Source organism: Octopus sinensis, unplaced genomic scaffold, assembly GCF_006345805.1.
Source record: "Octopus sinensis unplaced genomic scaffold, ASM634580v1 Contig19388, whole genome shotgun sequence".
In the NCBI taxonomy this organism is placed as follows: Eukaryota; Metazoa; Mollusca; class Cephalopoda; order Octopoda; family Octopodidae; genus Octopus; species Octopus sinensis.
Window position 1 is genome coordinate 7,736 of NW_021836306.1, and position 13,813 is coordinate 21,548.

At 42.4% G+C, this 13,813-nt stretch overlaps 2 protein-coding genes across 5 annotated transcripts; one reads left to right on the forward strand and one right to left on the reverse strand.

Annotated features, from left to right (window-relative positions):
• Positions 1-1,501: 1,501 nt before the first annotated feature.
• Positions 1,502-6,018, reverse strand: LOC118762020 (zinc finger protein 2 homolog). 4 transcript variants are annotated; one of them, XM_036500263.1, is made up of 3 exons: positions 5,218-5,358; positions 2,361-3,256; positions 1,502-2,276 (listed from the first exon to the last, which is right to left on the reverse strand). In XM_036500263.1, exons 2-3 carry the CDS (start codon positions 2,973-2,975, stop codon positions 1,794-1,796), a joined length of 1,098 nt encoding a protein of 365 aa, XP_036356156.1. In that variant the 5' UTR covers positions 2,976-3,256; positions 5,218-5,358; the 3' UTR covers positions 1,502-1,793. The 4 variants fall into 4 exon arrangements, with proteins under 4 accessions (XP_036356156.1, XP_036356157.1, XP_036356155.1 ...); XM_036500264.1 differs by having other exon boundaries at positions 1,502-2,047; positions 2,300-3,256; XM_036500262.1 differs by lacking the exon at positions 5,218-5,358 and adding an exon at positions 5,881-6,018 and having other exon boundaries at positions 1,503-3,256.
• Positions 6,019-7,629: 1,611 nt separating this feature from the next.
• Positions 7,630-9,227, forward strand: LOC115232131 (zinc finger protein 239-like). Its single transcript, XM_036500266.1, has 2 exons — positions 7,630-7,830; positions 7,875-9,227. Exon 2 carries the CDS (start codon positions 8,160-8,162, stop codon positions 8,568-8,570), a length of 411 nt encoding a protein of 136 aa, XP_036356159.1. The 5' UTR covers positions 7,630-7,830; positions 7,875-8,159; the 3' UTR covers positions 8,571-9,227.
• Positions 9,228-13,813: the final 4,586 nt, after the last annotated feature.

Consider the following 13,813-nt stretch of genomic DNA (forward strand, 5'->3'; position numbering starts at 1 on the left):
CGGAAACTGAAAGAAGCCCATTGTATATGTGTATATATATGTGTGTCTGTGTTTGTCCCCCTAGCATTGCTTGACAACCAATGCTGGTGTGTTCATGTCCCCCTTACTTAGCGGTTCGGCAAAAGTGACCGATAGAATAAGTACTAGGCTTACAAAGAATAAGTCCTGGGGTCGATTTCCTCGACTAAAGGCGGTGCTCCAACATGGCCACAGTCACATGACTGAAACAAGTAAAAGATTAAAGAGCAAAAGAGTAAGTCAGTTATTTCTTTGTGGCCCGATAGCAAACCATTCATGAACCAGTACCAGCTGTGGCCTGGGGGTTATGGACCTCTCATATACAAGATTACATTGTCTGTCCTGTGTCCATTCATGGTTCTAGAAGATATTTTATATTTATGGTTACATAAGATACATATTTTGAGAAGCAATTTCGACATAGTATTTGTACCCAGTTTAGAACAGAAGTGGAAACAGATAGAATCCCATCTCCCTGTCTGTTGCCAGGGGCTACAAACAGAGAAACAGGTAAAAGAAGAAAAGAATATATTCAGCTGAATTTTATTTGTTTATCAATATTTTCTTTTTGTTTGATCAATATATGGTCACTTCACCTGCTAGAAACAACAGCTAAATTCTATGCAATTTAAACCTTCTGGTCCTGAAAACTAGAGATTACTTGCTGATTTAACGCTGGATAAAGAACGTTAGAAAAAAAACAAAAAACAGGAGAGTCATGGATGGAATATATATTTCTTTATTGCCCACAGGGGGTTAAACATAGAGGGGACAAACAAAGACAGACAAACGGATTAAGTCGATTACATCGACCCCAGTGCGTAACTGGTACTTTATTTATCGACCCCGAAAGGATGAAAGGCAAAGTCGACCTCTGCGGAATTTGAACTCACAACGTAACGACAGACAAAATAGAGCTACGCATTTCGCCCGGCGTGCTAATGTTTCTGCCAGCTCGCCGCCTTAATATAGCAACCATACCAGCATGAATGTCCATGGGACCCAAACCCTTTCTCTGCAAGTACTTGATGCCAAATTTTATCCATTTTCAAGAGATGTTGCTACTAGTTGCTTCCAGAGTCTTCTTTGAACAGTCTTTGTTCTTTGGAAAGAAATGATGCAGTTTTTAATAAGAAGTGTTGAAATTATTACATGCAAGAAATGGCACAGGAGTGGCTGTGTGGTAAGAAGCTTGCTTACCAACCACATGGTTCCGGTTCAGTCCCACTGCGTGGCACCTTGGGCAAGTGCTTTCTACTATAGCCTCGGGCCGACCAATGCCTTGTGAGTGGATTTGGTAGACGGAAACTGAAAGAAGCCTGTCGTATATATGTATATATATATATATATATATATATATATATATATATATATGCGTGTGTGTGTGTTTGTGTGTCTGTGTTTGTCCCCCTATCATTGCTTGACAACCGATGCTGGTGTGTTTACGTCCCCGTCACTTAGCGGTTCGGCAAAAGAGACCGATAGAATAAGTACTGGGCTTACAAAGAATAAGTCCCAGGGTCGATTTGCTCGACTGAAGGCGGTACTCCAGCATGGCCGCATTCAAATGACTGAAACAAGTAAAAGAGTAAAGAGAGCAAGATTTCAAAGTTCTAGCATCCCTCCTTCATAGTAAGCCTATAAACCTTTTAGACCAGCCTCATAGCCATTTCCCTGAATGATTTATCATATACATCCAGCATATTTTTGAGCTTAGCTGAGGTTCATCTTTCAGCAAATGACTCACCACAGACATCACAATGAAATGGCTTCTTTCAAGTGTGAATACGTTTGTGTCTAGTTAACTTCCTTCCTACAGAGAAAGACTGACCGCAGATATCACAGTGATAAGGTCTCTCTCCAGTGTGAATGTGCCTGTGTGTAATTAAGTGGTCATTTCGAGAGAATGATTGACCACAGATATCACACTGATAAGGTTTCTCTCCCGTATGAATGCGTTGGTGTTTTGTTAAGATATGACTTTGAGAGAATGATTGACCACAGATATCACACTGATAAGGTTTCTCCCCTGTGTGAATACGTTTGTGCTTAGTTAGGGAACGTCCCTCAGCATATGACTGACCACAGACGTCACAATGAAAAGGCTTCTCTCCAGTATGAACACGTTTGTGTCTGGTCAATGTACTCCCTTCAGAGAACGACTGACCACAGATAACGCACTGATATGGTTTCTCTCCTGTATGAATGCGTCTGTGATTAGTTAAGACAAAATTCTGAGAGAAGGATTTACCACAGATGTCACAGTCATATGGTTTTTCACCTGTATGAACGTGTTTGTGTTTACTTAAGTAATTAGGCCGAGAGAATGATTTGCCACAGGTATCACAGTGAAATGGCTTCTCACCTGTATGAATACGTTTGTGCTTAGTTAAGTGATCGGACTGGGAGAAGGATTTACTACAGGTATCACACTGATAAGGTTTCTCACCTGTATGGATACGTTTGTGCTTAGTTAAGGTCCCTCCATCACAGAATGACTGGCCACAGAAAACACACTGATATGGTCTCTCTCCTGTATGAATGCGTATATGTGTAGTCAAGCCATGATTTTGAGAGAATGATTTACCACAGACATCACAGTGATATGGTCTCCCTCCTGTATGAATGCGTTTGTGAGTAGTTAAGTGGTAATTCTGAGTGAATGATTTACCACAGATATCACAGTGGTAGGGCCTCTCCCCTGTATGAATACGCTTGTGGGCAGTTAAGTGTTTATTTTGAGATAATGATTTTCCACAGATATCACAGCGATATGGTTTCTCTCCTGTATGACTACGTTTGTGAACCGTGAGGCTTTCTTTCCGAGTAAATGACTTTTTACAGATATCACAGTTGTGAGATGTTTTTCCTCTATCTTTTGGCACCTCCTCAATAAAGTCAAGACTTTCCGTCAGCATTTTACATTTCACATTGTCCTCACGCAATTCACTTTCCATAATTTATATTTTCTCACCACAATATGCAGATGTTTACACACTTCATTCCTATAAAATTTCTTATCTTGGTCAATATCTGCAGAAGCTGCCAGCTCTTTTGTAATCCAAGGTTAATAGGAATGCAAAATCCTCATTGAAGAAGAAATATTGCTGCAGTCGCAAGAAATATTTCACACAAAATTTACCTTCTTTCTATAAACAGGGATCTCTTTGTTCTGTGTCACAGCTTTATTTAATCTTTCAAAAATGATAAATCCATTAATCCAATGTTATCCCGTAATCTGAAATAAGAGAGAAACAACAGAAATTACAGAGGATACTTGATAAAACAACAGAGACTACACAGTGGAAGATTTTACCTGTTATATTCATGACTATGGGAAGATATTTTTTTCATCTTTCACTTGTTTGACTGTGGCCATGCTGGGGCACAGCATTGAAGGGCTTAGATACACAAACCAACACTAATACTTAGTTTTTTAAGAGACTCTATTAGTCTCTGGCAAAACTGCTAGGTCAGAAGGATGTAAACAAACCTACTCCAGTTGTGATGCAGTCATGGGGGACAAATGCAACAGAAATACTCACACACACACATATGTAATGAAAGGGACTTCCTAAATCACAAAAGCAACAGAAATACATACATCAACATCATTTAACCCTTTCGTTACAGTATTTATTTTGAGATGCTCTGTGTTCAATTTTAAATATAACAAAGAATTTAGTAAAATAACTTCGTTATCATTAAGCTAGTGTTAGGAATATAAATTGTGACTAAGGTTTGGTGGAAGATTTTAATTCAGAACTTATGTAAACAAGACATTTGTACTCAGAACCAGAGCCAGTTTCAGCCGGGTTGGTAACGAAAGGGTTAATGTCTGCTTTCCATACTGGCATGGGTCACACAGTTTGACCGGAGCCGATGAGCCGGAGAGCTACACCAGGTTCCAGTGTGATTTGGCATGGTTTCTATGGCTGGATGCCCTTCCTAACACCAACCACCCCAGGGGTGTAGTGGGTGCTTTTATACACTACCGGCAAGGGTGCCGTTTACATGACACCGGCAACAACCAGGACTACGATTCAAGGCAATGACTATGATGCAAGGGTGTCGTTTACACGGCACTAGCGGCACCCACGATGACTCATGAGTCCTATTTCCATGACTCTGGTGACCACTATGACTCACAGGTGCAATTTACATGGCATTTGCACTGACCACGATTCCCAGGTGCCAATGTACATGGCACCATCAATGACCATGGCTATGATGCACAGCACTAGCATTCATCATCATCATCGTCATCATCGTTTAACGTCCGTTCTCCATGCTAGCACGGGTTGGACAGTTCGACCGGGGTCTGGGAAGCCAGGAGGCTGCACCAGGCTCCAGTCTGATCTGGCAGTGTTTCTACAGCTGGATGCCAAGAGGGGCATAAAACCTGCTTCCAGGAGATACCCCTCTTTAATGAGAGGCCCACCTCCGCCATTTACAAAGTCATCCCTCAACATCCTACTGGGGTAAAAAGAATTGAAGGCACAATGAGTTTTTGGGACCCTACACACTTAAAAAGTATACAAGAAGCCTTTTTGGTAAAAAAAAAATACACATTTTCTGACAAAAAGATTTAAGGGAGATATGGCTGTTGTTTCTAGCATATCCTGTGACTGGTAAGGTTTCGGGTTGATAAAAAATAATTTCTTAATAGCATAAATGGGTTTATGATACTGATGGGGAGAATATATTGAAAATCATCAGAGTGAGAAAGACACGAGGAAGGTCATGAGATATGCTAGACACAGCAGCCAAATCGCCATTCAATACGAGATCTACCGCGCACTATCTGTAGTCTATGCTGTGAAATAACCTCATCTGTTTTTCTCAATTTTCATCCTATGAATGTATTACTGGGATTAGGATTAGGGTTGGATTGAGCTTTTCCCCAGTCACACCTTCATCGTATTTGCTAGAAAGTAGTGAGAAAAGATGCTGCCGATTCGTTTGTGGGTTTCCTAAAAGAAATACGAAGCATCATCGTTAAAGGATTCAAGTGTAAATTCTGTCAGCAGTTCCGTCTGTCATTAAGAATAAATAATTATTCAATATTATTCAACTTGATTTTATAATCGTGCAGTATAAATGGTTGTGGTGGAAGTAGACGGCACACAAAAGTGACATAGAATTAATTGGCGGCCGGAAATGAGTGTAGAGCGAAATATTTCGATATTTTGGTCTTACCTCGGTCTTAATCAGTCGTTTTTCCTCTGCCAGGTCGTGTCAGGACGTCGACGAAGAACAAGAGAAACGACAGAACCTAATTTACAACTCAAATAAACAGACATTCGCTTTCCGTTTACCATAAGAGATGGAGGAGGAAGAAACAAGGTTCGAACACGCTTCGTTTCTCTCTAAATTACAAAAAAAAAAAAAAACCCACGCCTTCTTCTGCTCCAGCCACATCTTTAGGGGCCGCCTGGTGACGTCACGTCCGCTTTCCCTATCAGACAATCAATGTCCCCCGATGCGGTTTCGATTCCCGGACCGGGCGATGCGTTGTGTTTATTAAGCAAAACACTTCGGATCTTTTTAGCCCCTTGCATAGGAGAATGGAAGAAGCACCCGCGTACAAGGCGAAAGACTACGCCCGTGTAGCCAGCAGCCTGGGAGAAGCAACTTCTGCTCAATGTTCTTGCTATTTGTGAGTAAATCTAAGAAGAAAAAAAAACAGAACCAAAGCCTTAAAATTGTGATACCTGTGCAGGTGGCACGTAAAAAGTATTCCCGGATTACTGTAAGCCAGGTAAGAGATCCGGCACGTACGATAGATCGATAGATAGGTGTGGATATCTTACCCGTTATGCTTTACAAATCAATATTTAGCGTGAAAATATATTTACTCACATCAAAATCTCCGTGAAGACATACAAAAACACGTTATGGTTCTTCTGCCGATTCCAGAGACAGCAGAGAAAGGTTCCCGCTGGATGCGATCGAAGAGGGACAAAAATCGACTTCGAAACTCTTTGAAGACAAAATTTTTGCGTCTTTAGCGCGAAGGGAAGTAACTCTGGGCATGTCTTTCTGGTGGCATTGACCTTTCACTGCCACAAGAACCTATTTCTTTTACTACCCCCAAGGGGCCAAACGCAGAGAGGACAAACAAGGATAGACGAACGGATTAAGTCGATTATATCGACCCAGTGCCGTAACTGGTACTTATTTCTTTATTTCTACTTCTATATAAATAAGTTTAACAGGGTGCCAGGGAGTCTTTCCGGATCTTTTCCGTTTGACCGGCAGTTTTTTAAAATAATTTCCACGAAACTAAAAACTTTTAAACTTCGTATTCTGGTAGAATGTGTTTATAAAACATCATTTTCTCTTGGCTTTATTGAGAAAATTCTATATTTTGTAAGATATTTATTGCTGTTTTTTCTTTAATTTCTGCAATTTCAACCAATCAATGACCTCTATTGAGGTGAAAACATCCTGTGCCGTATGAATATGTCCCTCGTTTAAGAAACAGATTGGGTTTATTTACATTTGTGAAGAAAAAAAGATACCCTTCCCCCGGGTCGTCTAAAACCTTGTCACTAGACTCGCATGATGGAATCTTTGTAGAAGCCTTTTTGTGTATGGTGCAGCCTTCCAGCTCGCCATTCCTCTTCAAACCGTCGAACCCATGCCAGCAGTAGGGTTAGGGTTAAATTATGATATTTATATATTGGAAATATTTCAGTGGTATTTACTTCATTGACCACCAAAAACGAATTTGAACTCAACGTAAAACGGTCAAAATACCGCCAAGGATTTCGTCCAACGAGCAAACGGTTCTGCCAGCTCGCCAACTGAAGTAACCTTAATCACCATGAAGTATAAACTATGTCTTTTTCAACATTACCAGCAAGGCCGCTGCTGACAATAATGAAGATTCGTTTATCATAGCGAGATGCTAACCACAGTAACCATGGTGATTGGCATCAAACTATTGCAAGTTCCCGCTTTATGATAACATTCTTGGTTTTATTCATTAGAGAGCGTTGGGTTTATTGTTGTCACATGACACACCGTACTTCCGTTTCTTCTGCAACCTGCTTCAATGGACAGAAGAACAGAAAAGGGTTTTTCGTTGTCTTCACGGAGATTTTGATGTGAGTAAATATATTTTCACTCTAAATATTGATTTGTGTAGCATAACAAGTAAGATATACACACCTATCTATCGATCGATCGTACGTGCCGGATCTCTTACCTGGCTTCCAGAAATCCGGCAATACTTATACCGTGTATTGAGTATTCGGTTCCGCCCTTCCCGTCTCGGAATTTCTCCGTCGTGGCAGGGAGTTTTCCGATATTTTTTTCTTTGTATTATTATTATTATTATTATTATTATTATTATTATTTTTTTCGTTTCTTACACACAGTCCTATTCCACCAGTTTTCCCCTTTTCCTAACCAATTTCGGTCCATTTTCTGGGCATGATGCACTTGGAAAAAAGTAGGAGAAACCTTTTTGGTAAAAAAAGAATTAAAAGTAGATATTTTCAGAAGTAAAGGTGTGTGATTTAATGGTGATTTGGCTGTTATGTCTAGCATATCCCATAACCACATTCCCCGATTCTTTCTCACTCAGGCAAGTTTACAGATTTTTAGATTCCACCCAATGTTATTTGATGTCATTTGTTAATCAATGTAGAAATGTTGTAACACTTCCAATTTGATCTCTCCTCTCTATCTAAATACTGTTTCTTTATTATTTCAGATTCACAGATGACATTGGCACAAAACGACTTTTGTACATTGGATACATCTGGAATATTTACCATGTTTTCTTGAAGACGAAATGAAAACGTTTTAGAGAACAGATATAATAACCCAACTGCTATAAATCCAAGATTGAATTACTGTGAAATATTTGCCCTGAGCAACAATTCATAGCAACATTTCTCCATCTCCTTACCTGGTGCTTTTGCATTCTAATTAAACTTGAATATATTTACAAAGGAGTTTGCAGCCTCTTTAGATATCAATAAAAGAGCAGTGGAAATACTTCTAAGAAATAAACTATAACAAGAAGAAGAAGAAGGAAATTACATGCTGAGGTGAGAGAAGAAAGATAAGGGGAAAATTTAATACTGTGAGAAACTTTAACGGTTGGGTCTATTTTGTCTCTTGGAGAAATGTCAAAAGAATTAGGGAAATCACGATATTCTTGTGAAATCTGTGGTAAGTCATTCTCTGTATGTAGTAATGTGATTAAACACATTCGTGTTCATACAGGTGAGAAGCCATTTCACTGTGATACCTGTGGTAAATCATTCTCTCAAAACAATCACTTAACTAAACATAAACGTGTTCATACAGGTGAGAGACCATTTCACTGTGAAATCTGCGGTAAAGCATTCTCTCAGACCAGTGACTTAACGAACCACAAACGTATTCATACAGGTGAGAAGCCATATCACTGTGTTACCTGTGGGAAATCATTCTCTCAAAACAGTGCTTTAACTAAACACAAACGTATTCATACGGGAGAGAAACCCTATCACTGTGATGTCTGTGGCAAGCATTCTCTGCAAATAGTAACTTAACCAGTCACAAGCATATTCATACAGGGGAGAGACCATATCATTGTGACATCTGTGGTAAATCCTTTTCTGCAAGTAGTACATTAAGTACACACAAACGCTTTCATTCAGGAGATAGACAAAACTACTGTGATATCTGTGGTAAATCATTCTTTGGAATTAGTGACTTGACTAAACACAAACGTACTCATTCTGGGGAGAAACAATATCATTGTGTTATCTGTGGTAAATCATTCTCTGCAAACAGTACCTTAACTCAGCACAACGTGTTCATACAGGAGAAGCCATATCACTGTGATATTTGCGGTCTCTCATTCTCTCAAAATAGTCACCTAACTAAACACAAATTTATACATACAGGAGAGAAACCATAACACTGTGATATCCGTTGGAAATCATTCTCTGTGTGGAAGGGCTTAACTAGTGACAAACATATTCAAAAGACAAGGAAATCTTGTTCCTTACACTATCAACAAGAAGCACAAGTTTGCGGATAAACCATTTCTCGAATCTAGGAAGTGTTTCATGAAAAAGTATCAACCTAGGGGCCTTACCCAGGAAGAGAAGCTGGATATTCTGTGTGTAGAAGTGAAATTTTATCATAGACATGTGGTGCTGCACAGTAATAAGAGACCCGGGTGAATGAAGAAGAATGCAAATGCCATGAATGTATTATGAATGCCCTCGATTGATGCAAGAAGCTCTGCAATGACATCTGGACCCAATGTTGAGACTGGAGAAGTTTCAGAGCAGAAGTTGACTGGAAAGGAAATCCAAAATTCAGTAATAAGAGACCGGGTGAATGAAGAAGAATGCAAATGCATGAATTGTATATGAATGCCCTCGATTGATGCAAGAAGCTTGCAATGACATCTGGACCCAATTTGTTGAGACTGGAGAAGTTTCAGAGCAGAAGTTGACTGGAAATGGAAATCCAAAATCTTCAGTAATAAGAGACCCGGGTGAATGAAGAAGAATGCAAATGCCATGAATTGTATTATGAATGCCCTCGATTGATGCAAGAAGCTCTGCAATGACACTGGACCCAATTTGTTGAGACTGGAGAAGTTTCAGAGCAGAAGTTGACTGGAAATGAAATCCAAAATCTTCAGTAATAAGAGACCCGGTGAATGAAGAAGAATGCAAATGCCATGAATTGTATTATGAATGCCCTCGATTGATGCAAGAAGCTCTGCAATGACATCTGGACCCAATTTGTTGAGACTGGAGAAGTCAGAGCAGAAGTTGACTGGAAATGGAAATCCAAAATCTTCAGTAATAAGAGACCCGGGTGAATGAAGAAGAATGCAAATGCCATGAATTGTATTATGAATGCCCTCGATTGATGCAAGAAGCTCTGCAATGACATCTGGACCCAATTTGTTGAGACTGGAGAAGTTTCAGAGCAGAAGTTGACTGGAAATGGAAATCCAAAATCTTCAGTAAATCCTGATCTTCATCTAAATCTTAATTTGGTGATTCAATACTGTTGATCTTTTAATATTTACTGAGATTATTTTTCTCTGGAGGATATATATATATATATTCTTTTTTCCCCACGATCTTAGACCCCTCCTTGGAGTCAGCATCCTGTCCAGCAGACCCCAAAAATTCTTTTCTTCTTCTTCCCTCTCCCTTCCCCTCTTTTTCTTTAGCACTCATCCCAAAATACAAAAACACACACACACATGCTCTCTCTCTCACTTTCTCCTCATCCTTCTCACCCTCTTGTACTGTCTTATATTCCTCCCGACCACTACAAACTCAATACCACTATAAAATGGTCCAAACTCTTCAGCCAGGAACTTAGTTTGATTTGGAAAACCCACTGGAATGGGAGAAAGTGCTAATACATGATCTAAGTTATATGATGTATAAAAACATGTAATATACAAATAAATATCTGTAAATATAAACCATCCGATTTTCTGAGTACCTCATTTCTTCTAATATAAAATACCTGTACATCATCTCCAAACCTCCCAATATATATATATATATATATATATTATATATATATATATTATATATATATATATGTGTATGTATATATATACCACTGATAGTGTTTAGAAGACCTTGTATCTTCTGTGATGGTGTTAATACATGGGACCAATGCCAAGACAGACATTCATCTCAGTGGAATCTCCTCCTTTCCCCTGGACTGTCCCTTATTAGGGTGTGTACTATGTCTTCTCCCCCCACCCCCACTACACCTCATCATCCACTACAATCCCTACAAGTCCATGTTTGGCGGACAGTTTAACATTTATTTTTCTCTCTGTCTGCCGAGGATGGGTGGTAGTGGCACCGCGGTACTTTTTCACAAGAGCCTGGATCTCGAAGTCAAGACAATATTCGTAGACCCGGAGGGCAGACTGGTCGTTCTGGATGTTGACGGCAGCAATGGGTGCGCTTTTCGACTCGTATCAGACTACGCACCGCCTTTAACAGGTTGGCTGGATTTCTTTCGACGCTTAGAAGTATTCCTGGGAACGTCTCGTCCTTTACTTTTAGGGGGGGATTGGAATGCTACCTTAGACATGCATCTAGACTATGTGGGGAGAGACAAAAACAGAAGGGGATGCAAATGCCTCAGAGACCTGCTCAGACGATTCCAACTGTCTGACAGGTACCGACTCGACCACCCAAATGCACCAACGTGGACATGGAGCAACCGCAGTGGGTCGTCGAGATCGTATCTAGATAGGATACTGTGTAGGACAGTAGACAGGGATAGCTTAGGATGTCCACAATTCCACACAGTCAGCTACACGGATCACAAATTCATGACGTGTACGCTAGACTTAGATAAGGCACATAGACAAGGCCCTGGTTACTGGAAACTGAACGCATCATTCCCGTCCGGACAAGTTTACAGAGACAGAATCAACACGTTAGTAAAAAGGGCTTTAACGGGAGCCATTGTCAACAACAAATGGTGGTTCGCCCTCAAGAGATCAGTAAAAGTGGAAGCAATTAGATATAGCAAGGCACTAGCCGTAGATAGGAATGGAGTAGAGGGTGAGTTAGTTAAGAAGTTAGAAGAGGCAATAAGAAGCGGCATCGCATCCAACGTTTTTGCGGCAAGGTTGGCCCTTGACCAACACTTCAACGCCAAACACGAAGGGTGTGCTGTCAGGGCTAGGATGCGTGCTCTAAGGATGGAAGGTGTTGGAGCTGCGAGGGAGGCCCGGGTGGTGGAGGCGCTGCAGGGCAACAAACCCACCATTCGGTCTCTGGTAGATGAACAAGGGTGCGAATTGCTCGAGCCCAGCAATATGTGCGAGACATTTCAGCGGCACTTTGCTCGACTGTACGGGACGAGTGGTGAGCGTGAATGCAGGGTGGACTTCAGTGCCTACCTGCACAGTCTACCACGACTCTCGGCAACAGAGGCAGAGTGCTGCGAAGGTGCCATCACGGCGGCGGAAGTGCGGGACGCAATAGCAGAATGCTCGAGGGACAAATCGCCGGGTTTTGATGGTCTGCCCTACGAGTTTTACAATTGAATGCCAGACTTGTTTGGAGACGTCTTGGCAGCGGTATACTGCAACTGGCAGCAAAACGGGAGCATACCCGGTTTTGTGAGTCGAGAGCCGTAACGCTGCTGAAGAAAGATCCAAACAAGGGGAACATTATAGATAACTTTAGACCAATCACTCTGCTCAATGCAGACCTGAAAATTTTGACAAAGATGTTAGCCAAGAGGTTGGCGCTTGTCATCGAGAAACTGGTCGACAACGCACAAACGTGCGCCATGCCGGGCCGGAGCATCCATGACAACCTCCATCTGATGCGCTACATCATAGACAGGGTAGTTAACGAACCTGGCATGGGTGGGGCCCTGATCAACTTGGAAGCCTTCGATAGGGTAGACCATCGATACTTGGAGGCAGTCCTGAGAGCAGCTGGTTTCGGTCCCATCTACCGCGGCTGGATAGCTGCCTTGTACAGAGGCATCCGTTCGGTAATTCGCGTAAATGGACATCTATCGAGACCTTTCGACATTGCACGTTCGGTCCGTCAGGGATGCCCCCTCTCGGCGCTTCTATACGTATTGACTCTTGAGCCACTACTGCAGAAGCTGGCGACTCTGAGGGGCATCCCGCGAGAATTGGGATGCGGGACTAGCGTGTCTGCATACGCGGACGACGTCACCGTCATAGTGTCAAGACACGAACACTGGTCGGCGAAACACTAAAAGACTACGAAGCGGTGACAGGAGCAAAAATCAACCGGGAAAAGTCAGTGGGCTTGCGGCTCGGCACCTGGAGAAGCAAGCCCATGCCATCCACCAGTACCTCCGTCGTGGGATGCTGGACAGACGGCCTGGTTGAGTTGCTCGGGGTCTGGTTCGGTCCGGACCTCCAAATGGAGAAAAACTGGAACGAGATAACGAGTAGGGTGGTCACTCTCGCCCAGCAATGGGCCGAGAGGAAACTGTCCCTAAAAGGTCGGGCGGAGGTGGCGAACACGTACATCGCGTCCGTAATCTACTACCGCCTGACCGTCGTACCTTGTCCCGACCCTACCATCACCAAACTAGAACGCATTCTCTTCCGCTTCTTGTGGAAAGGATGCATCTCGATGGTCAGGCAATCCATTTTCTGTCAACACCCGTTAAAAGGAGGGCTGGGTATGCCATGGTTGATGATGCGCAGACACGCGCTGAGACTGCGACATCTCCGGCTCTATGTAGACGACGGTGAACAGGTGTGGTCGCGTTTTGTGAGGCACGCGTTCCCGTAGCTCGTCTCCATGACCGAACTGCAGTCGTGGATCAAAAAGAGGCCGAGGAAGGGCGTATGGCACCGCGGGTCGACCTTGAGTGACTTCAACACGACCAAAGCATTCTATAGGGGATTCGTGGAGGGGAGGTACGACGACGATCTTGGGGCAAACCTGGGCGTCGACGAGGAATACCTGACCCACCTGTTTGAAAAAACTTTCGGGCCAGGACCTATGGACAACTTCCAGAGATCCCTAGCCTGGCGGTGCTACCGTTCGGGATAAACTCTATAGGCATGGCTTGAGAAACACGGGGCCGACCTGCCCGAGATGCGGGCAGAGCGACGAAACCGCTCTGCACACAATCGTGCAGTGTCCAACAATCTCCGACCTGTGGGCTTATGTCGAACGACTGCTGTCACGTGTGGGACGTGTCGGTTTATCAGCCGAGTCTATCGTTAATATCGTCACGCCTCCTTCCTTCAAACGGGAAGGAAGAGCTATTTTTATCATAC